General features: G+C 39.8%; 1 protein-coding gene across 4 annotated transcripts in view; it reads left to right on the top strand.

Annotated features, from left to right (window-relative positions):
* LOC133622527 (nck-associated protein 5-like) overlaps positions 1-21,928 on the top strand; it is a 298,294-nt gene that overhangs the window by 33,973 nt on the left and 242,393 nt on the right. For 3 of the 4 annotated variants that reach the window (XM_061985347.1, XM_061985348.1, XM_061985351.2), the window contains exon 1: positions 10,214-10,327. The exons of the other annotated variant lie outside the window; for it this stretch is intronic. In XM_061985347.1, the coding sequence (XP_061841331.1) occupies positions 10,265-10,327 (63 nt within the window). In that variant the 5' untranslated portion in view covers positions 10,214-10,264. Of the gene's footprint in view, positions 1-10,213; positions 10,328-21,928 lie in introns of those variants that run through there. 4 annotated transcript variants of the gene reach the window in all.

A 21,928-nucleotide genomic window follows, 5' to 3' on the forward strand; every position in this document is an offset into this window, starting at 1 on the left:
GGAGGGCCTCTCGGAGGTCTGCTCTCTCAGTGATTTTTTTAGGTTCCATACGTAATTTGGTAATTGTTTTCCAATGCCTCTCAGTAAATTGGTCCAAAAGATCCGACACAGACCAAATAATTTGAAAACCGAAACCATTTTTTTCATTCCAAAATTAGGTACCGTATTTTTCGGACTATAAGTCGCAGTTTTTTTCATAGTTTGGCCGGGGGTGCGACTTATACTCAGGAGCGACTTATGTGTGAAATTATTAACACATTAGCGTAAAATATCAAATTATATTATTGATCTCATTCACGTAAGAGACTAGACGTATAAGATTTCATGGGATTTAGCGATTAGGAGTGACAGATTGTATAGCATGTTCTATATGTTATAGTTATTTGAATGACTCTTACCATAATATGTTACGTTAACATACCAGTTGGTTATTATTTATGCCTCATATAACGTACACTTATTCAGTCTGTTGTTCACTATTCTTTATTTATTTTAAATTGCCTTTCAAATGTCTATTCTTGCTGTTGGCTTTTATCAAATACATTTCCCCAAAAAATGCGACTTATACTCCAGTGAGACTTTTATATGTTTTTTTCCTTCTTTATTATGCATTTTTGGCCGGTGCGACTTATACTCCGGAGCGACTTATACTCCGAAAAATACGGTAATAAGTTTCAGAAACCAATAAATATTAACACAAAACACATTTTACGGAGAGTAACTATAGTTGTACATGCAGGAGACAATGTAAAATACCTTTAGATGAGGAACGGAAGGCATAAGTGAACATTTAACATCATTTTTATCGAAGAGTCTTGTTGACGAAGACGGCGATGAATGGTGAGAAAGGAGGGGAGGAGCCACACCTTTGTACTTTGCTACGAGTTATTTTTTTAATTGAATAATGGTTCTCACCTTCTTTCTGTCATTAACACAGTTATTTGGCCCCATGGTGGCTTATTTTGCAGTTGTAATCATTAAAAAAAAAAAGACTGAGTCACCGACGCATGAGATTCTTTGTTTGGACACATGGAAAACGACGGCAAACGAAAACTGGGGTAAACTTCTGGTCATTTAAAAACTAATATTAAATGTGGGGTTTACCAAAACCGAGGTACTTTTATTGGAAAAGTTGACAAGCTACAAAACCCAAAACCAGTGAAGTTGGCATGTTGTGTAATTCGTAAATAAAAACTGACTGCACATCCTTTTCAACTTATATTCAATTGAATAGACTGCAAAGACAAGATATTTCATGTTCACACTGAGAAACGTAATTTGTTTTGCAAATAATCATCAACTTAGAATTTAATGGCAGCAACACATTGCAAAAAAGTTGGCACAGGGGCATTTTTACTACTGTGTTACATGGCCTTTCCTTTTAACAACACTAAGTAAACATTTGGGAACTGAGGAGACACATTTTTGAAGCTTCTCAGGTGGAATTCTTTCCCATTCTTGCTTGATGTACAGCTTAAGTTGTTCAACAGTCCGGGGGTCTCCGTTGTGCTATTTTAGGCTTCATAATGCGCCACACATTTTCAATGGGAGACAGGTCTGGACTACAGGCAGGCCAGTCTAGTACCCGCACTCTTTTACTATGAAGCCACGCTGTTGTAACACGTGGCTTGGCATTGTCTTGCTGAAATAAGCAGGGGCGTCCATGATAACGTTGCTTGGATGGCAACATATGTTGCTCCAAAACCTGTATTTACCTTTCAGCATTAATGGTGCCTTCACAGATGTGTAAGTTACCCATGTCTTGGGCACTAATACACCCCCATACCATCACACATGCTGGCTTTTACACTTTGCGCTTATAACAATCCGGATGGTTCTTTTCCTCTTTGGTCCGGAGGACACGACGTCCAAAGATTCCAAAAGCAATTTGAAATGTCATATAACACTTTTCCACTTTGTATCAGTCCATCTTAGATGAACTCGGGCCCAGCGAAGCCGGCGGCGTTTCTGGGTGTTGTTGACAAATGGCTTTCGCGTTACTAGAGTACTAGAGTTTTACCTTGCACTTACAGATGTAGCGACCAACTGTAGTTACTGATAGTGCTTTTCTGAAGTGTTCCTGAGTCCATGTGGTGATATCCTTTACACACTTGTTGGTTTTTGATGCAGTACCGCCTGAATGGATCGAAGGTCCGTAATATATTGCTTACATGCAGTGATTTCTCCAGATTCTCTGACCCTTTTGATGATATTACAGACCGTAGATGGCGACATCCCTAAATTCTGTCATGATCCGTGGTTCGGATCATGTTTTTGTTATGTTCTGTTAGTTTTAGACTCCATAGTTCTTGTTTGTTTTAGTTACCATGGTGACTTATGATTTTTACCTGCCTCTGGTGTTCGGGACGCGCACCTGTTTCCAATCTAGAGACATTATTTAAGCCTGCCTTTGCCAGTCAGTCGTCCTGGCGTCATTGTTTGTCTCATGCCTGGACTACGTAAGTCTTGTTTACTTCATGCCACAGTTTCACAAGTTCTCCATGTCCATAGTCGATGCTAAGTGTTAGCTTTTGGCTCCAAGTGCGATCAGCGTGTTCTGCCTTCGCCTTGTTTTCCGTTTTTTTTTTTTTTGTACCCTTTACAGATATAGCGACCAACTGTAGTTACTGACAGTGGGTTTCTGAAGTGTTCTTGAGCCCATGTGGTGATATCCTTTACACACTGATGTCGCTTGTTGATGCAGTACAGCCTGAGGGATCGAAGGTCATGGGCTTAGCTGCCTACGTGCAGTGATTTCTCCAAATTCTCTGAACCTTTTGATGATATTACGGAGCGTAGAGGGTGAAATTCCTAAATTCCTTGCAATAGCTGGTTGATAAATGTTGTTCTGAATTTGTTGGACAATTTGCTCACGCATTTGTTGACAAAGTGGTGACCCTCGCCCCCGTCCTTGTTTGTGAATGACTGAGCATTTCATGGAAGCTGCTTTTATACCCAAACCATGGCACCCACCTGTTCCCAATTAGCCTGTTCACCTGAGGGATGGTCCAAAAAAAGGGTTTGATGAGCATTCCTCAACATTCTCAGTCTTTTTTGCCACTTGTGCCAGCTTTTTTGAAACATGTCGCAGACATCAAATTCCAAATGAGCTAATATTTGCAAAAAATAACACTTTTTTTTCAGTTTGAATGTTAAGTATCTTGTCTTTGCAGTCTATTCTAGTGAATATAAGTTGGAAAGGATTTGCAAATCATTTTATTCTGTTTTTATTTACCATTTACACAACGTGCCATTTTCACTTTATTTAATAATGCTCATTTAAGTCAGTAAATAGTATATGCAAATCGGAGGTGCATATGACGAGTGTGTCATAAACAATTAGGAGTTAACCTGCCGAGGTGAAAATGATTAGTCACATCTCGGATGATTGCACGCCACTGCAGCTTCACACAGGCCCGACTTGACGCGATGATGTCATGAATTCCTAAGTGAGGCTCGGCATGGCGCCTGACGCAAGCAACATTACCTGCTTTTTGTCTCCCATTAATCATCAGTACCGCCGCGGGTCATGTGCTCTCAATTTTAATACTGAAAGGAAAGATCTGTGCTGCATGAAGCAAGTTGTGGCAGGAGCAACTTCTTCCTGTCATTCTCAGAGAATGCATGGATCTCAACCAGCGTCACGCGGGTGAAGTCGGGTGTACAATTTGGCGCGGGTCCAAGTTTGACTTCAGGGCCTCGGCGGCGGTCTTTACAGCATGCCGTGAAGTCCTGTGGGGTTTTTCTTTTCAGACTAGAGGATTTTCAGAGCGTACAGTAGCAAGCCAATATCAGCTGGCACGTCGGCCTTTTTGGACAAGATGGATGTTTTGGGAACGGTTCAACTGTTCCAGGAAATGTTTGCGCTCCCTTACAAGCCAAATTTTGGTTGACTTTCGGAGAGATGTTTCCAGAACGTTATCCAGAAAAATAGCTGCGGTCTCCAGGGAAGAAGTTTGAATTGAAACAGTGTTTGGTTAAAGGTCGCGCAGTAAAACTGACCTCGGATTGACGTAATAGTAATAATACATTTTATTTGTAAAGAGCACTTTACATTGAATAAACAACCTCAAAGTGCTACAGTGTATTAAAAAAATAAATTAAGAAAAATTAATTAAAAAAAATAAAAAGATAATAAAAATAAATAAAAACTAGAACAGCCAAATAGCTAGAACTAGTATGCATATATCTAACCTATGCTAATTAATGACCTGCAGTTTTATCAAAACGTCCCAGGTTCTGTCCAAATATTTGGGGTATTTCCTTAAGCGTATTTTATTTTTGCAAGCGAGTAAAAACCTGTGATTAATCATGATTAATCACAATTCAAGAGCGTGATTAATCTGATACAAAAAAAATATATAAGCACCTGACATCCCTAATTTAAATGCAATTATGCTGTGCTAAAATAAACTAAATTAACTAGGAATATAGATTTTGTTTGTAAAAAGCACTTTACATTGAGTAAACAACCTCAAAGTGCTACAGTGTATTGAAAAAAAAATAAAAATAACAAATAAAAAATTTAATTAAAATACAAAGATAATTAAAAAAAATAAAAATAAATAAAAACTAGAACAGCCAAATAGCTAGAACTAGTATGCATGTATCTAATGTATGCTAATTAATGACTTGCAGTAAAGTAAAACGTTTAAAAAAATAAAACGTCCCAGGTTCTGTCCAAATATTTGGGGTATTTCCTTAAGCGTATTTTATTTTCGCAAGCGAGTAAAAACCTGTGATTAATCATGATTAATCACAATTCAAGAGCACGATTAATCTGATATAAAAAAAATATATAAGCACCTGACATCCTAATTTAAATGCAAACATGCTGTGCTAAAATAAACTAAATTAACTAGGAATATAGATTTTATTTGTAAAAAGCACTTTACATTGAGTAAACAACCTCAAAGTGCTACAGTGTATAAAAAAAAAAAAAAAAAAAAAAAAAAAAAAAAATTAAATTAAAATACAAAGATAATAAAAAAAAATTAAAAATAAAAATAAAAACTACAAAAGCCGAATAGCTAGAACTAGTATGCATATATCTAACGTATGCTAATGAATGACTTGCAGTTTTTTCAGCTAATTAATGACTTGCAGTTAAGTAAAACGTTTAAAAAAATAAAACGTCCCAGGTTCTGTCCAAATATTGGGGGTATTTCCTTAAGCGTATTTTATTTCTGCAAGTGAGTAATAACCTGTGATTAATCATGATTAATCACAATTCAAGAGCGTGATTAATCTGATATAAAAAAAAAAATAAACACCTGACATCCCTAATTTAAATGCAATTATGCTGTGCTAAAATAAACTAAATTAACTAGGAATATAGATTTTGTTGTAAAAAGCACTTTACATTGAGTAAACAACCTCAAAGTGCTCTAGTGTATTAAAAATAATAATAAAAAAATAAAAAATAAAATAAAAAAAATAAAATAAAAAAATAAATAAATTAAAATACAAAGATAATACAAAAATTAAAATAAAAATTAAAACTAGAACAGCCAAATAGCTAGAACTAGTATGCATATATCTAACGTATGCTAATTATTGACTTGCAGTTTTATCAGCTAATTAATGACTTGCAGTTAAGTAAAACGTTTAAAAAAATAAAACGTCCCAGGTTCTGTCCAAATATTTGGGGTATTTCCTTAAGCGTATTTTATTTTTGCAAACGAGTAATAACCTGTGATTAATTCAAGAGTGTGATTAATCTGATCTAAAAAAAATATAAGCACCTGACATCCCTAATTTAAATGCAATTATGCTGTGCTAAAATAAACAAAATGAACTAGGAATATAGATTTTATTTGTAAAAACCATTTACATTGAGTAAACAACCTCAAAGTGCTCCAGTGTATTAAAAAATAATAAATAAATAAATAAATAAAAATAATAATAAAATAAAATAAAAAAATAAATTAAAATACAAAGATAATAAAAAAATAAAAAATTATATTAAAACTAGAGCAGCCAAATAGCTAGAACTAGTATGCATATATCTAACGTATGCTAATTAATGACTTGCAGTTTTTTCAGCTAATTAATGACTTGCAGTTTTATCAGCTAATTAATGACCTGCAGTTTTCAGCTAATTAATGACTTGCAGTTAAGTAAAACGTCTAAAAAAATAAAACGTCCCAGGTTCTGTACAAATATTTGGGGTATTTCTTTAAGCGTATTTTATTTTTGCAAGCGAGTAGTAACCTGTGATTAATCATGATTAATCACAATTCAACAGCACGATTAATCCAATATAAAAAAATATATAAGCACCTGACATCCTAATTTAAATGCAAACATGCTGTGCTAAAATAAACTAAATTAACTAGGAATATAGATTTTGTTTGTAAAAAGCACTTTACATTGAGTAAACAACCTCAAAGTGCTCTAGTGTATTAGAAATAATAATAATTAAAAAAAATAAATAAATAAATAAATAAAATACAAAGATAATACAAAAAATAAAATTAAAATTAAAACCAGAACAGCCAAATAGCTAGAACTAGTATGCATATATCTAATGTATGCTAATTAATGACTTGCAGTTTTATCAGCTAATTAATGACTTGCAGTTAAGTAAAACGTTTAAAAAAATAAAACGTCCCAGGTTCTGTCCAAATATTGGGGGTATTTCCTTAAGCGTATTTTATTTCTGCAAGTGAGTAATAACCTGTGATTAATCGTGATTAATCACAATTAATCACGATTAATCTGATATAAAAAAAAAATAAGCACCTGACATCCCTAATGTAAATGCAATTATGCTGTGCTAAAATAAACTAAATTAACTAGGAATATAGATTTTGTTGTAAAAAGCACTTTACATTGAGTAAACAACCTCAAAGTGCTCTAGTGTATTAAAAATAATAATAAAATAAAATAAAATAAAAAATAAAAAAAATAAAAATAAAAAAATAAATTAAAATACAAAGATAATACAAAAATTAAAATTAAAACTAGAACAGCCAAATAGCTAGAACTAGTATGCATATATCTAACGTATGCTAATTAATGACTTGCAGTTTTATCAGCTAATTAATGACCTGCAGTTTTCAGCTAATTAATGACTTGCAGTTAAGTAAAACGTTTAAAAAAATAAAACGTCCGAGGTTCTGTCCAAATATTTGGGGTATTTCTTTAAGCGTATTTTATTTTTGCAAGCGAGTAGTAACCTGTGATTAATCATGATTAATCACAATTCAACAGCGCGATTAATCTAATATAAAAAAATATATAAGCACCTGACATCCCTAATTTAAATGCAATTATGTTGTGCTAAAATAAACTAAATTAACTAGAATATAGATTTTATTTGTAAAAAAAAAAAAAACTTTACATTGAGTAAACAACCTCAAAGTGCTACAGAGTATTAAAAAAATAAAATAAAAAGATAATTAAAAATAAAAACTAGAACAGCCAAATAGCTAGAACTAGTATGCATATATCTAAAAAAAAGGCTTTTTTAAAAAGAAGGGTTTTTAAGCCTTTTTTAAAAGCATCCACAGTCTGTGGTGACCTCAGGTGGTCAGGGAAAGCGTTCCACAGACAGGGAGCGGCGGAGCAGAAAGCCCGGTCTCCCATAGTTCGTAGCTTTATCCTCTGAGGTTGGAGGAGGTTAGCCTGTCCGGAGCGGATGTGTCGAGTGGAGGATTTGGGGGTGAGTAGTTCTTTGAGGTAGAGGGGGGCATTTCCATGGAGGCACTGGTGGGTTAGTAGGGAGACTTTGAATTTCAATCCTGAGTGGAACAGGAAGCCAGTGAAGGGATTTGAGAGTTGGTGTGATACGGTCATATTTCCGTACTCTCATCAGGATCCTAGCAGCACTATTCTGGATGTATTGCAGCTTCTGGATCTTCTTGCTGGGGATCCGGACAAGAAGTGCGTTGCAGTAGTCGAGCCTGTACTGCTCCATCCACCCGCGTGGAGCGCCGCTCTATTGCAGAGATGAACACTCCCAGGGCGGTTGTCAGTGGTCTTGGCTGGCTGTTTGAGGCACACTTTGGGTCCTTCCTTAGTCCCGAGTATCACATCATGAATGTTTTCACAAGCCAGATGGAACAAATGCAGACCATTCCACCTAATCGGTGACCGAGGGAATAAAACTCCTAAATGCTCAATAAAATTGCTATTTTTTTCGGACTATAACCCTTTATAACCCGGTGCGCCTAATGTCAATCAATCAATGTTGATTTATATAGCCCTAAATCACAAGTGTCTCAAAGGGCTGCACAAGCCACAACGACATCCTCGGTTCAGATCCCACATCAGGGCAAGGAAAAACTCACAACCCAGTGGGATGTCAATGTGAATGACTATGAGAAACCTTGGAGAGGACCGCATATGTGGGTGACCCCCCCTCTAAGGGAGACTGGATGCAATGGACGTCGAGTGGGTCTAGCATAATATTGTGAAAGTCCAGTCCATAGTGGATCTAACATAATAGTGTGAGAGTCCAGTCCGTAGTGGATCTAACATAATAGTGAGAGTCCAGTCCATAGTGGATCTAGCATAATATTGTGAAAGTCCAGTCCATAGTGGATCTAACATAATAGTGAGAGTTCAGTCCATAGTGGATCTAACATAATAGTGAGAGTCCAGTCCATAGTGGATCTAACATAATAGTGAGAGTCCAGTCCATAGTGGATCTAACATAATAGTGAGAGTCCAGTCCATAGTGGATCTAACATAATAGTGTGAGAGTCCAGTCCATAGTGGATCTAACATAATAGTGTGAGAGTCCAGTCTATAGTGGATCTAACATAATAGTGAGAGTCCAGTCCATAGTGGATCTAACATAATAGTGAGAGTCCAGTCCATAGTGGATCTAACATAATATTGTGAAAGTCCAGTCCATAGTGGATCTAACATAATAGTGAGAGTCCAGTCCATAGTGGATCTAACATAATAGTGAGAGTCCAGTCCATAGTGGATCTAACATAATAGTGTGAGAGTCCAATCCATTGTGGATCTAACATAATAGTGAGAATCCAGTTCATAGTGGATCTAATATAATATTGTGAAAGTCCAGTCCATAGTGGATCTAACATAATAGTGACAGTCCAGTCCATAGTGGATCTAACATAATAGTGAGAGTCCAATCCATAGTGGATCTAACATAATAGTGAGAGTCCAGTCCATAGTGGATCTAGCATAATAGTGAGAGTCCAATCCATAGTGGATCTAACATAATAGTGAGAGTCCAGTCCATAGTGGATCTAACATAATAGTGTGAGAGTCCAGTCCATAGTGGATCTAACATAATAGTGTGAGAGTCCAGTCCATAGTGGATCTAACATAATAGTGAGAGTCCGGTCCATAGTGGATCTAACATAATAGTGAGAGTCCAGTCCATAGTGGATCTAACATAATAGTGAGAGTCCAGTCCATAGTGGATCTAACATAATAGTGAGAGTCCAGTCCATAGTGGGGCCAGCAGGAGACCATCCCGAGCGTAGACGGGTCAGCAGCGCAGAGATGTCCCCAACCGATGCACAGGCGAGCGGTCCACCCCGGGTCCCGAGTCTGGACAGCCAGCACTTCATCCGTGGTCACCGGACCTGTGCACCCCCTCCACAAGGGAGAGGGGGGCAGAGCAGAAAAGAAAAGAAACAGCAGATCAACTGCTCTAAAAGGGGGGTCTATTTAAAGGCTAGAGTATACAAATGAGTTTTAAGATGGGACTTAAATACTTCTACTGAGTATTCATCAGTAGAGTAGTAGTATGAGTATTCTATTTATCAAATGGGTTAGGGTTAGGGGTTTAGGGTTAGGGTTAGCTCAGCCAATAGCCAATACACATTTTGAGTAGTTCAATAAATAGAGATTAGAGAATTATTATTTTCGAGAGAGTTACCAGTAAAGGGCAGTGATTCGGAGGAATGGCCCGTGTAGGCGGAACCGGTGGTGTGATGGTAGTGATGTCTTACGTCCGGACAAACATGCCCAACCAGAAGTTTGCTGCAGGATAAACGTTACAAGACACACGCTATCTCACTGCCACCAAAGCACACTTGCTCGGGTGGTTAAATATTGACAAGAGCTGACGCGGGACAGCCAAGACCCTTGTTTGCCTGCTGCATCATCGTTCCAATACACACACACACACACACACACACACACACACACACACACACACACACACACACACACGGTTACAGCACACAACACGCATGCACACGAGCAGTGGCATGCGGCAGCTGGGACTCCGTTAGTTCAGAAGGTGGACGAAGAGTGAGGGAAGCAAAGAGGAGAGAGGATGAACCAGTTTGCGGATCACGCCCCCAGGATCCGGAACGTTCCTCTGTCGGAGCTCCAGGCGGTGAGTGCCAATCGACGTGGCGCCCTCCATCCCGTCCGTGGAAAGAGGTATCTGGGGCAGGAGGCAGGATTTTGGCTGACAATCGGGTTGCCCTCCAGTCAGCCCAAATTGATGACCTCTTATGGTGGGCCAGACAGGAATGGCTGCGGGTTAGAGGTCCATGGCCTGGGGGTGGGGGGAGGGTGGTTCTTACCCTTTACTTTTACCAGGGACTCGATTTCTGCATGTTTTTTCTTCCGTCCTGCATGTACAGTGCATGCAAGCTGTGATGCTGCCAACTATACGCCAGATTCGGATTACAGTTTCACATCTCTAAGACCTTTTTTGAGGCAAGGCACATTTTTTCCATTAAAAAGAAATTCCAGAGGCACACCACCAGCAGAAAACGTGAAAAAAATGAAACACCACCAGGTCGTCGTGCCTTATTTTGAGTTTGTTTGTGTTTTCCTGTGTGTAGTGCTCTAGTTCTTGTCTTGCGCTCTTATTTTGGTGGCCGTCCTGTTTTGTTGGTGTTTTGCCTGGCTTTGTGTTAGCAAGAAAGGCCATTTGAGTTGTTGCTATCCTTTTTTGTGTGGACATTGTTGATTACCGTGTCACGTACGGATGTACTTTGTGGACGTCGTAAGTTTTTGCTGTCGTCCAGCATTTTGTTTCTGTTTCAGTTTTGCATACACTGCAAAAACTGAAATCGAAGTAAGATTGAATATCTCAAATAAGGGTGATATTTGCTTATTTTCTGTCTAATAAGATACTTCTTCTCACTAAGCAGATTTTATGTTAGAGTGTTTTACTTGTTTTAAGGGTTTTGGTCCTAAATGATCTCAGTAAGATATTACAGCTTGTTGCTGAGATTTGATGACCTATATTGAGTAAAACATGCTTGAAACTAGAATATCAACTGTTGCAAAGCTGTGTCATCAACACTCACAAGTATAAAACTACCGTATTTTTCGGAGTATAAGTCGCACTGGAGTATAAGTCACACCTGCCGAAAATGCATAATAAAGAAGGAAAAAAACATATATAAGTCGCTTTTTTTGGGGACATTTATTTGATAAAACCCAACACCAAGAATAGAAATTTGAAAGGCAATTTAAAATAAATAAAGAATAGTGAACAACAGGCTGAATAAGTGTACGTTATATGAACGTGCCTGGTATGTTAACGTAACATATTATGGTAAAAGTCATTCAAATAACTATAACATATAGAACATGCTATACGTTTACCAAACAATCTGTCACTCCTAATCGCTAAATCCTATGAAATCTTATACGTCTAGTCTCTTACGTGAATGAGATCAATAATATTATTTGATATTTTACGCTAATGTGTTAATAATTTCACACATAAGTCGCTCCTGAGTATAAGTCGCACCCCCGGCCGAACTATGAAAAAAACTGCGACTTATAGTCCGAAAAATACGGTACTTTGTGGACGCTGTAAGTTTTTGCTGTCGTCCAGCATTTTGTTTGTTTACTTTGTAGCCAGTTCAGTTGTACTTTCGTTTTGCAGAGCCATTGCCTTTTCCTTTTCTCTTTCCCTTTTTGTTAATTTTTGATTCAAGCATTACGTACCTTTTTACCTGCACCCTGCCTCCCGCTGTGGTCTGCGTATTGGGATCACAACAAACCATCTTTGTCTCACCCGGCACATTACGACTTTTTACAAAGCAACGAACTACCTGCTGCCACCTACTGACACAGCACAGACACTAAGTAACGGCACATTATTTGCAGATTATGATTATTGATTTGCACGGACGCGGACACCATCCGTGCATGTTGACCTGAAGTTCGGACCGCCACTCGCATTAGGATCATTTTTTTGGAGAATATGCTCGGCATATTAATGATCTTTTTTTTCCATATCTGTGTGTGTATTTGTGTCGTTTATTACGGAGAGCGAGGGGTTCTTACTGCGGCTTCAGTTTTAGTCTACGGACACATCACAGATGCTCCATATATCTTGGGACTAATCACATAAACAGGAGCTGGATAGTGACTAATGGCTCATGAAGAGGGAAGGAGGGAGACAAACTGCCAGATATCGGCGATGCTTGCAAAGCATGATTGCATTCTTCCATCCTATTTCACTCTCTCTTAACCTTCCCCCCCCCCCCATCCTCGTTCCCAACTTAAACCTACTCACACACACACACACACACACACACACACACACACACACACACACACACACACACTGACCCAGTAAGCCTGAAACATGTCCAGGCAGCGGCATACATCACAGGCATTGGCATCGTCGTATTTCTCTCCTGTCTGGATCAAAAATACAGATTTTGTCAGGGCCTCAAGAGCAGTTTGCCGCTCGCTTTTTTTTACGGGCAATCCGGTGAAAGCTTTACGTGCACCTCGGGTGCGAGTGCTCGCCGATATTTATGTCCGTCGGGTGCACTTTGGGCGACTGGTGCATATTTTCATCATTCTCGGCTTTCCAAATTAAAGCTGTCTCTACAAACGGAACGAACGGGTAACACGATGACTTTTCGCCGCCTCTGGTCCAGTACAAATTCAGTTTTATTTCGTAATGAAAAGATCAGAGGAAAACTGGATCGTATGAAAAACAAAGCCATTTTTTTCATAAGAATTTACAAATGTCCGGATCCCGATCATGGGATTGGATCGGGGCCCATCCATCCGTCCATCCATCCATCTTCTTCCGCTTATCCGAGGTCGGGTCGCGGGGGCAGCAGCCTAAGCAGGGAAGCCCAGACTTCCCTCTCCCCAGCCACTTCGTCCAGCTCTTCCCGGGGGATCCCGAGGCGTTCCCAGGCCAGCCGGGAGACATAGTCTTCCCAACGTGTCCTGGGTCTTCCCCGTGGTCTCCTACCGGTCGGACGTGCCCTAAACAACTCCCGAGGGAGGCGATCGGGTGGCATCCTGACCAGATGCCCGAGCCACCTCATCTGGCTCCTCTCGATGTGGAGGAGCAGCGGCTTTACTTTGAGCTCCCCCCGAATGACAGAGCTTCTCACCCTATCTCTAAGGGAGAGCCCCACCACCCGGCGGAGGAAACTCATTTTGGCCGCTTGTACCCGTGATCTTGTCCTTTCGGTCATGACCCAAAGCTCATGACCATAGGTGAGGATGGGAACGTAGATCGACCGGTAAATTGAGAGCTATGCCTTCCGGCTCAGCTCCTTCTTCACCACAACGGATCGATACAGTGTCCGCATTACTGAAGATGCCGCACCGATCCGCCTGTCGATCTCACGATCCACTCTTCCCTCACTCGTGAACAAGACTCCGAGGTACTTGAACTCCTCCACTTGGGGCAGGGTCTCCTCCCCAACCCGGAGATGGCACTCCACCCTTTTCCGGGCGAGAACCATGGACTCGGACTTGGAGGTGCTGATTCTCATCCCAGTCGCTTCACACTCGGCTGCGAACCGATCCAGCGAGAGCTGAAGATCCCGGCCAGATGAAGCCATCAGGACCACATCATCTGCAAAAAGCAGAGACCTAATCCTGCAGCCACCAAACCAGATCCCCTCAACGCCTTGACTGCGCCTAGAAATTCTGTCCATAAAAGTTATGAACAGAATCGATGACAAAGGGCAGCCTTGGCGGAGTCCAACCCTCACTGGAAACGTGTCCGACTTACTGCCGGCAATGCGGACCAAGCTCTGACACTGATCATACAGGGAGCGGACTGCCAAAATCAGAGAGTCCGATACCCCATACTCTCTGAGCACTCCCCACAGGACTTCCCGAGGGACACGGTCGAATGCCTTCTCCAAGTCCACAAAGCACACGTAGACTGGTTGGGCAAACTCCCATGCACCCTCAAGGACCCTGCCGAGAGTATAGAGCTGGTCCACAGTTCCACGACCAGGACGAAAACCACACTGTTCCTGCTGAATCCGAGGTTCGACTATCCGGCGTAGCCTCCTCTCCAGTACACCCGAATAGACCTTACCGGGAAGGCTGAGGCTGGATCGGGGCCCGACATTTTATTTATTTATTTTTATTTTTTTTGTTCTGTCCAGCTTCTCAGGCAAATCATATACCGTATTTTTCGGACTATAAGTGGCAGTTTTTTTCATAGTTTGGCCGGGGGTGCGACTTATACTCAGGAGCGACTTATGTGTGAAATTATTAACACATTAGCGTAAAATATCAAATAATATTATTTATCTCATTCACGTAAGAGACTAGACCAGGGGTCGGCAACCTTTACCAGTCAAAGAGCCATTTTGACCAGTTTCACAAATTATAGAAAACAATGGGAGCCGCAAAAATCTTTGAAATTTTAAATGAAATAACACTGTATATAAAGTTTGCTTTGTGCTATGTATAAACCAGGGGTCTCAGACACGCTGCCCACACCTTTATGTGGAATTTTTAAGCTGGTGCGGCACGCGGGTTTAGAATGAATAGCGCTTGTCAGCGTCATGCGTGCCGTGATGGCACAGCATATAGCGCCCACTACAACCAGCGAGCCTGATCAGTCACATGTTGTATGGTGCTTCCGCTTGCTCACGAAGGTGACAAAAAGGCATACTTGGTCAACAACCACACAGGTTACACTGACGGTGGCGGTATAAAAAAAAACTTTAACACTCTTACTAATAATGCGCCACACTGTGAACCCACACCAAACAAGAATGACAAATACATTTTGGGAGAACATCTGCACCGTAACACAACATAAACACAACAGGACAAATACCCAGAATCCCATGCAGCCCTAACTCTTCCGGGATACATAATACACCCCCGCTACCAAAACCCGCCCACCTCAACCGACCGATGTGTGAGGGAGCAGGCTTGGGATGGGGGGCGGGGTTTGGTGGTAGCAGGGGTGTATAATGTAGCCCGGAAGAGTCAGGGCTGCATGGGATTCTGGGTGTTTGTTCTGTTGTGTTTATGTTGTGTTAAGGTGCAGATGTTCTCCCGAAATGTGTTTGTCATTCTTGTTTGGTTTTGGTTCAAAGTGTGTATATGTACATGTATGTGTATATGTATGTTTGTACAGTGAATATATATTTACAGTATGTGTATATGTATGTTTGTACAGTGAATGTATATGTACATGTATGTGTATATATATATATATATATATATATATATATGTTTGTACAGTGAATGTATATGTACAGTATGTGTATATGTATGTTTGTACAGTGAATGTATTTGTACATGTATGTGTATATGTATGTTTGTACAGTGAATGTATTTGTACATGTATGTGTATATGTATGTTTGTACAGTGAATGTATTTGTACATGTATGTGTATATGTATGTTTGTACAGTGAATGTATATGTACATGTATGTGTGTATGTATGTTTGTACAGTGAATATATATGTACAGTATGTGTATATGTATGTTTGTACAGTGAATGTATATGTACATATATGTGTATATGTATGTTTGTACAGTGAATATATATGTACAGTATGTGTATATGTATGTTTGTACAGTGAATGTATATGTACATGTATGTGTATATATGTATGTTTGTACAGTGAATATATATGTACAGTATGTATATATATGGTTGTACAGTGAATGTATATGTACATGTATGTGTATATGTATTTGCCTTGTTTACCTGATGCGAGATCAACTGATGAGCTGCCGAGTCCAGGCGATCTTTACCACAGCTTCGTCTGTGTTTACATGAGGCACAATTCCATATTCCTTTTTACATATACACTATATTGCCAAAAGTATTCTTTTTTTTTTTTTAATTTTCTTATTGCAGTGAAACTTGCCAAGGGACATGTAACCAAATATTAACATTGCTGTATGTATACTTCTGGTTGAATTTTTGACCACTCTTCTTGACAAAATTGGTACAGTTCAGCTAAATGTGTTGGTTTTCTGAAATGGACTTGTTTCTTCAGCATTGTCCACACCTTTAAGTCAGGACTTTGGGAAGGCCATTCTAAAACGTTCATTCTAGCCTGATTTAGCCATTCCTTTACCACTTTTGAGGTGTGTTTGGGGTCATAGTCCTGTTGGAACACCCAACTACGCCCAAGACCCAACCTCCGGGCTGATGATTTTAGCTTGCCCTGAAGAATGCTTGACGGTAGGCATGGTGCTCCTGGGATTAAAGGCCTCACCTTTTCTCCTCCAAACATATTGCTGGGTATTGTGGCCAAACAGCTCAATTTTTGTTTCATCTGACATGACATGGACAAAGATAAGACCTTCTGGAGGAAATCTCTGTGGTCAGATGAAACAAAAATTGAGCTGTTTTTCAAGAGGAGTGGTCACAAATTCAAGCAGAAGCTTGTGGATGGCTACCAAAAGCGCCTTATTGCAGTGAAACTTGCCAAGGGACATGTAAGCAAATATTAACATTGCTGTATGTATACTTGGTCACACTGTCAGTAGACCCATAATAAATTCATAAAAGAACCAAACTTCCTCCAGACGGTCTGATCTGTGTCCATGTGATGTCAGATGTCCAAGTGTATGTAAACGTTTAACCACGACCAGAAACATTCACTATGCAATTGTACGTTTTATTTAAATGGGAACATTATCACAATTTCAGAAGGGTTAAAACCATTAAAAATCAGTTACCAGTGGCTTATTTTATTTTCGGATTTCAGCGGCTTAAGCGATTCAACAGATTACGCATGTATTGAAACGGATGGTTGTAGTGTGGAGGCAGGTAGCCAAAACCAAATTGAAGAAGAAACTGAAGCTATTGAGCCATATCGGTTTGAACCGTATGCAAGCGAAACCGACGAAAACGACACGACAGCCAGCGACACGGGAGAAAGCGAGGACAAATTCGGCGATCGCCTTCTAACCAACGATTGGTATGTGTTTGTTTGGCATTAAAGGAAACTAACAACTATGAACTAGGTTTACAGCATATGAAATACATTTGGCAACAACATGCACTTTGAGAGTGCAGACAGCCCAATTTTCATCAATTAATATATTCTGTAGACATACCCTCATCCGCTCTCTTTTCCTGAAAGCTGATCTGTCCAGTTTTGGAGTTGATGTCAGCAGGCCAGGGAAGCTAGGGTCGATATTCTTCTCTTGATCATCTTGGGTGGCATAAGGACGGTGTGAGCCAAGACATCCAGGGGGTTTAGCTCGCTCGTCTGCGGGAACAAACTGCCGTCATTGCTTGCCGTGCTACCGAGGTCCTTTGTCCCTGAATTGCTCACACACTCCGGCAGATTCAATGGGGGTCTGGCGGCAGATTTCTTTGACTTTATGGTTGGAAATGCATCTGCTTTGAGTGTCGCAGGATATCCACACATTCTTGCCATCTCTGTCGTAGCATAGCTTTCGTGGGTAAAGTGTGCGGAACAAACGTCCAATTTCTTGCCACTTTGGCATCTTTGGGCCACTGGTGCAACTTGAATCCGTCCCTGTTGGTGTTGTTACACCCTCCGACAACACACCGACGAGGCATGATGTCTCCAAGGTACGGAAAACAGTCGAAAAAACGGAAAATAACCGAGCTGATTTGACTCTGTGTTTGTAATGTGTTTGAGAAAATGGCGGATTGCTTCCCGATCGCTCCGAGAGCGAATAATAGAAAGGCGTTTAATTTGCCAAAATTCACCCATTTAGAGTTCGGAAATCGGTTAAAAAAATATATGGTCTTTTTTCTGCAACATCAAGGTATATATTGACGCTTACATAGGTCTGGTGATAATGTTCCCCTTTAAGTAAAATTTGTTATATTGCACAAAAACAAGGCAAACAATTTATTTCCTATAAATAAATGTGTTTAGTACAAAACAAAGTTTGACCTAATAAAAAGTATCAGCATGTCTCCACTTAATAGAATATAATAATAATAATAATAATAATTATAATAATACTTTTTTATATTGTTTTGTTTTCATTCAGTCATTGGTGGAGCTAAGGATAATACTTGAATATTGTTTTTAATATTGTTGTGCAGCACTTTGGAAACATTTTTGTTTTTTTAAATGTGCTATACGAATAAAGTGGATTGGATTGGAATAAAAACACGTGGAAAATTTTGCAAAAAGGAAGGGGGCCCTCAAAATGAAATTCCACACAATGGAAATTGTCTGGTGTTCGGGTCTGTGGGACCCGTTTTTTCATTTTTTATTAAAAGAAAAATGATACATTTCATTAATTTTTCACACTGAGACTCACTGACTTTGGCTCATTTTCTGTGAAGAACATATATCAGAATACATATTTAATGACCACACACCATACACCGCCCCTACACATTTATATTACATATAAGATGTCCGGGTCCACTGGACCCGGGGCTAATAGAAGTGCGGAAATAGATGTTCTGTGTACCCCACACACACACACACACACACACACACACACACACACACACACACACACACACACACACACACACACACACACACACACACACACATACACAGAGCAGGCCTAGACAGGAGAAGAACAGAGTGTAGGTACACAGAACATCAGAGGGTCAAATGTGCGAGAAAATGAGAGCAGACAGTGTTGACAAACAATGTTGCAACCTTGTGTGGGAATCACAGGTGCAGAAACACAAAAGAAGAATCCCTGTGGGATGCAGAAACTGGCAGAGAAATTTTCCGTGCAACGTTCATATTGTTGTTACTCAGCCAGCGTTTGTGGGTCTGATGGACCCGTTGCATTTTGTGGCTTTTAATGCCTCACAATCAAACACTTGTATGTTAAAATACTGAACAGATGTTTATTGGAATAAGGTACTGATGCGCGATGATGTCATGTTATCCATGGAAAAATGCATTTTTAGACAATATGATTTGCCTGAGCGGCTAGGAGACCCCGAGAGTAACAAGCGGTTGCCTTGTTGCCTTTCCATTAAGAACAATAAATTAGTTTTTAGTATAAGTTTGCTGGTTTCAAGAAATGTAATGCCGAGCGCATATCATTATGTCAAGATAATGGCACTAGCATTTACTTCATTTAAGAACATTTTTCAACATATTGAGCAAAAAGGTCTCATATATATATTTTTTTTCTACCAAGAAAAGTGCACTTGTTATTAGTGAGAATATACTTATTTTAAGGTATTTTTGGGTTCATTGAGGTTAGCTAATTTTACTTGTTTGGGAAAGTCTTGACAAGCCGAATTTTCTTGTTCTATTGGCAGATAATTTTGCTTAGTTCAAATAAAATACCCCTCATTTTTGTATTTTTTTTTCTTGTTTTTGAACACTGACTTTTTGCAGTGTAGTGGTGGATTTTCGTTCCGTATGGCGGCAGTTTCCCTTTTCAATAATTTTGGTGCATTTTGTTGTTTCTTCCCCATAATGAGGGTGAGTCCATAAGGTAAGCTAAAGAAGTTGAACAATCGTTGAATAGAATGGAACTTTATTTTCTTTGCACTTAAAAAGTGCAACACAATTACATTTTCAGTACAAACCCGTTCAAGATCAGAAATACATCACAGATGTTTATTGGAATAAGGTAATGATGCGCGATGATGTCATGTTATCCATGGAAAAATGCATTTTTAGACAATATGATTTGCCTGAGCGGCTAGGAGACCCCGAGAGTAACAAGCGCTTGTCTTGTTGCCTTTCCATTATGAAAAATAAATTAGTTTTTAGTATAAGTTTGCTGGTTTCAAGAAATGTAATGCCGAGCGCATATCATTATGTCAAGATAATGGCACTAGCATTTACTTCATTTAAGAACATTTTTCAACATATTGAGCAAAAAGGTCTCATATATTTTTTTTTCTACCAAGAAAAGTGCACTTGTTATTAGTGAGAATATACTTATTTTAAGCTATTTTTGGGTTCATTGAGGGTAGCTAATTTTACTTGTTTTGGAAAGTCTTGACAAGCCGAATTTTCTTGTTCTATTGGCAGATAATTTTGCTTAGTTCAAATAAAATACCCCTCATTTTTGTATTTTTTTTTCTTAATTTTGAACACTGACTTTTTGCAGTGTAGTGGTGGATTTTCGTTCCGTATGGCGGCAGTTTCCCTTTTCAATAATTTTGGTGCATTTTGTTGTTTCTTCCCCATAATGAGGGTGAGTCCATAAGGTAAGCTAAAGAAGTTGAACAATCGTGGAATAGAATGGAACTTTATTTTCTTTGCACTTAAAAAGTGCAACACAATTCAATTTTCAGTACAAACCCCGTTCAAGATCAGAAATACATCACAGGTGTTTATTGGAATAAGGTAAACATCTGTTCAGTATTTTAACGTAAAAGTGTTTGATTGTGAGGCATTAAAAGCCACAAAATGCAACGGGTCCATCAGACCCACAAACGCTGGCTGAGTAACAACAATATGAACATTACACAAGGGTTAAGGTCCCCACTTTTCCTGAATGCGTGACAAGGCACTGCACAGCATATAATGGCGCTCCTTTCTCTCTCGCTGCAACTCTTTCGTATCTGGAGGATTATACTGCAATTTGCTGCCTCATATAACTTTATGCAAATACCCCCCAGCTGCAAGCTGCACCACCCTGCTGCTTCCCTGCACACACACACACACACACACACACACACACACACACACACACACACATGCCCTTGGGACAGTCATGGGAGGGCTGTGAAAAGAATCCCAAGATGATTAATTAACTCTGCCCTCGTTTTGATAGTGCCTTATTGGCTTTAAACATACTGAGTTTCTGCTGTAGAGCTTTGCATAGATTACTGCTCCAACCAGCACACACACACACACACACACACACACACACACGTACATGCAGACACTTCCAAATTGAGGTCATTGCTTGTTGCAACTGTTTGGTAGCTTTTAGTCTCAAAATAAAATCTGCAGGACTGCATGTACAGTGGTGCCATCAGAACAAAACATATTCATAACACAGACTGCACACGAGTGTCCCCTGGGGTGTGTGGTATCATCTGTGTTTGCACGTGTGTCCCCTCCAGCTGTCCCCTGCAGCGGCCTTGACCAAGCGACCCCCCCCCCGGGGCCCGGGTGTACCTTTTTCATTGATGACAGACAGCCTCAAAGGGCCCCGCCGCACAATGCGCTCCTGTGTGCGTCCGCCTGTTGCACGAGGGTCCGTCTTTCAGGATCACGTCGGGCGATATTGTCTGCAGGAAATCACCTGCACTGCAAAAACTGAAATCTAAGTAAGATGAAATAACTCAAATAAGGGTGATATTTGCTTATTTTCTGTCTGATAAGATCATTCTTCTCACTTAGAGGTTAGAGGTCCATGGCCTGGGGTGGGGGGGGGGGGGGTAGTCTTAACCTTTACTTTTACCAGGGACTCGATTTCTGCATGTTATTTCTTCCGTCCTGCATGTACAGTGCATGCAAGCTGTGACTGTGATGCTGCCTACTATACGCCGGATTCGGATTACAGTTTCACGTCTCTAAGATGTTTTCAACCTTTTTTGAGGCAAGGCACATTTTTTTCCATCAAAACAAAATTCCGGAGGCACACCACCAGCAGAAAACGTGAAAAAAATGAAACACCACCAGGTCGTCGTGCCTTATTTTGAGTTTGTTTGTGTTTTCCTGTGTGTTGTGCTCTAGTTCTTATCTTGCGCTCTTATTTTGGTGGCCCGTCCTGTTTTGTTGGTGTTTTGCCTGGCTTTGTGTTAGCAAGCAAGGCCATTTGAGTTGTTGCTATCCTTCTTTGTGTG

Source organism: Nerophis lumbriciformis, linkage group LG23 (assembly GCF_033978685.3).
Source record: "Nerophis lumbriciformis linkage group LG23, RoL_Nlum_v2.1, whole genome shotgun sequence".
In the NCBI taxonomy this organism is placed as follows: Eukaryota; Metazoa; Chordata; class Actinopteri; order Syngnathiformes; family Syngnathidae; genus Nerophis; species Nerophis lumbriciformis.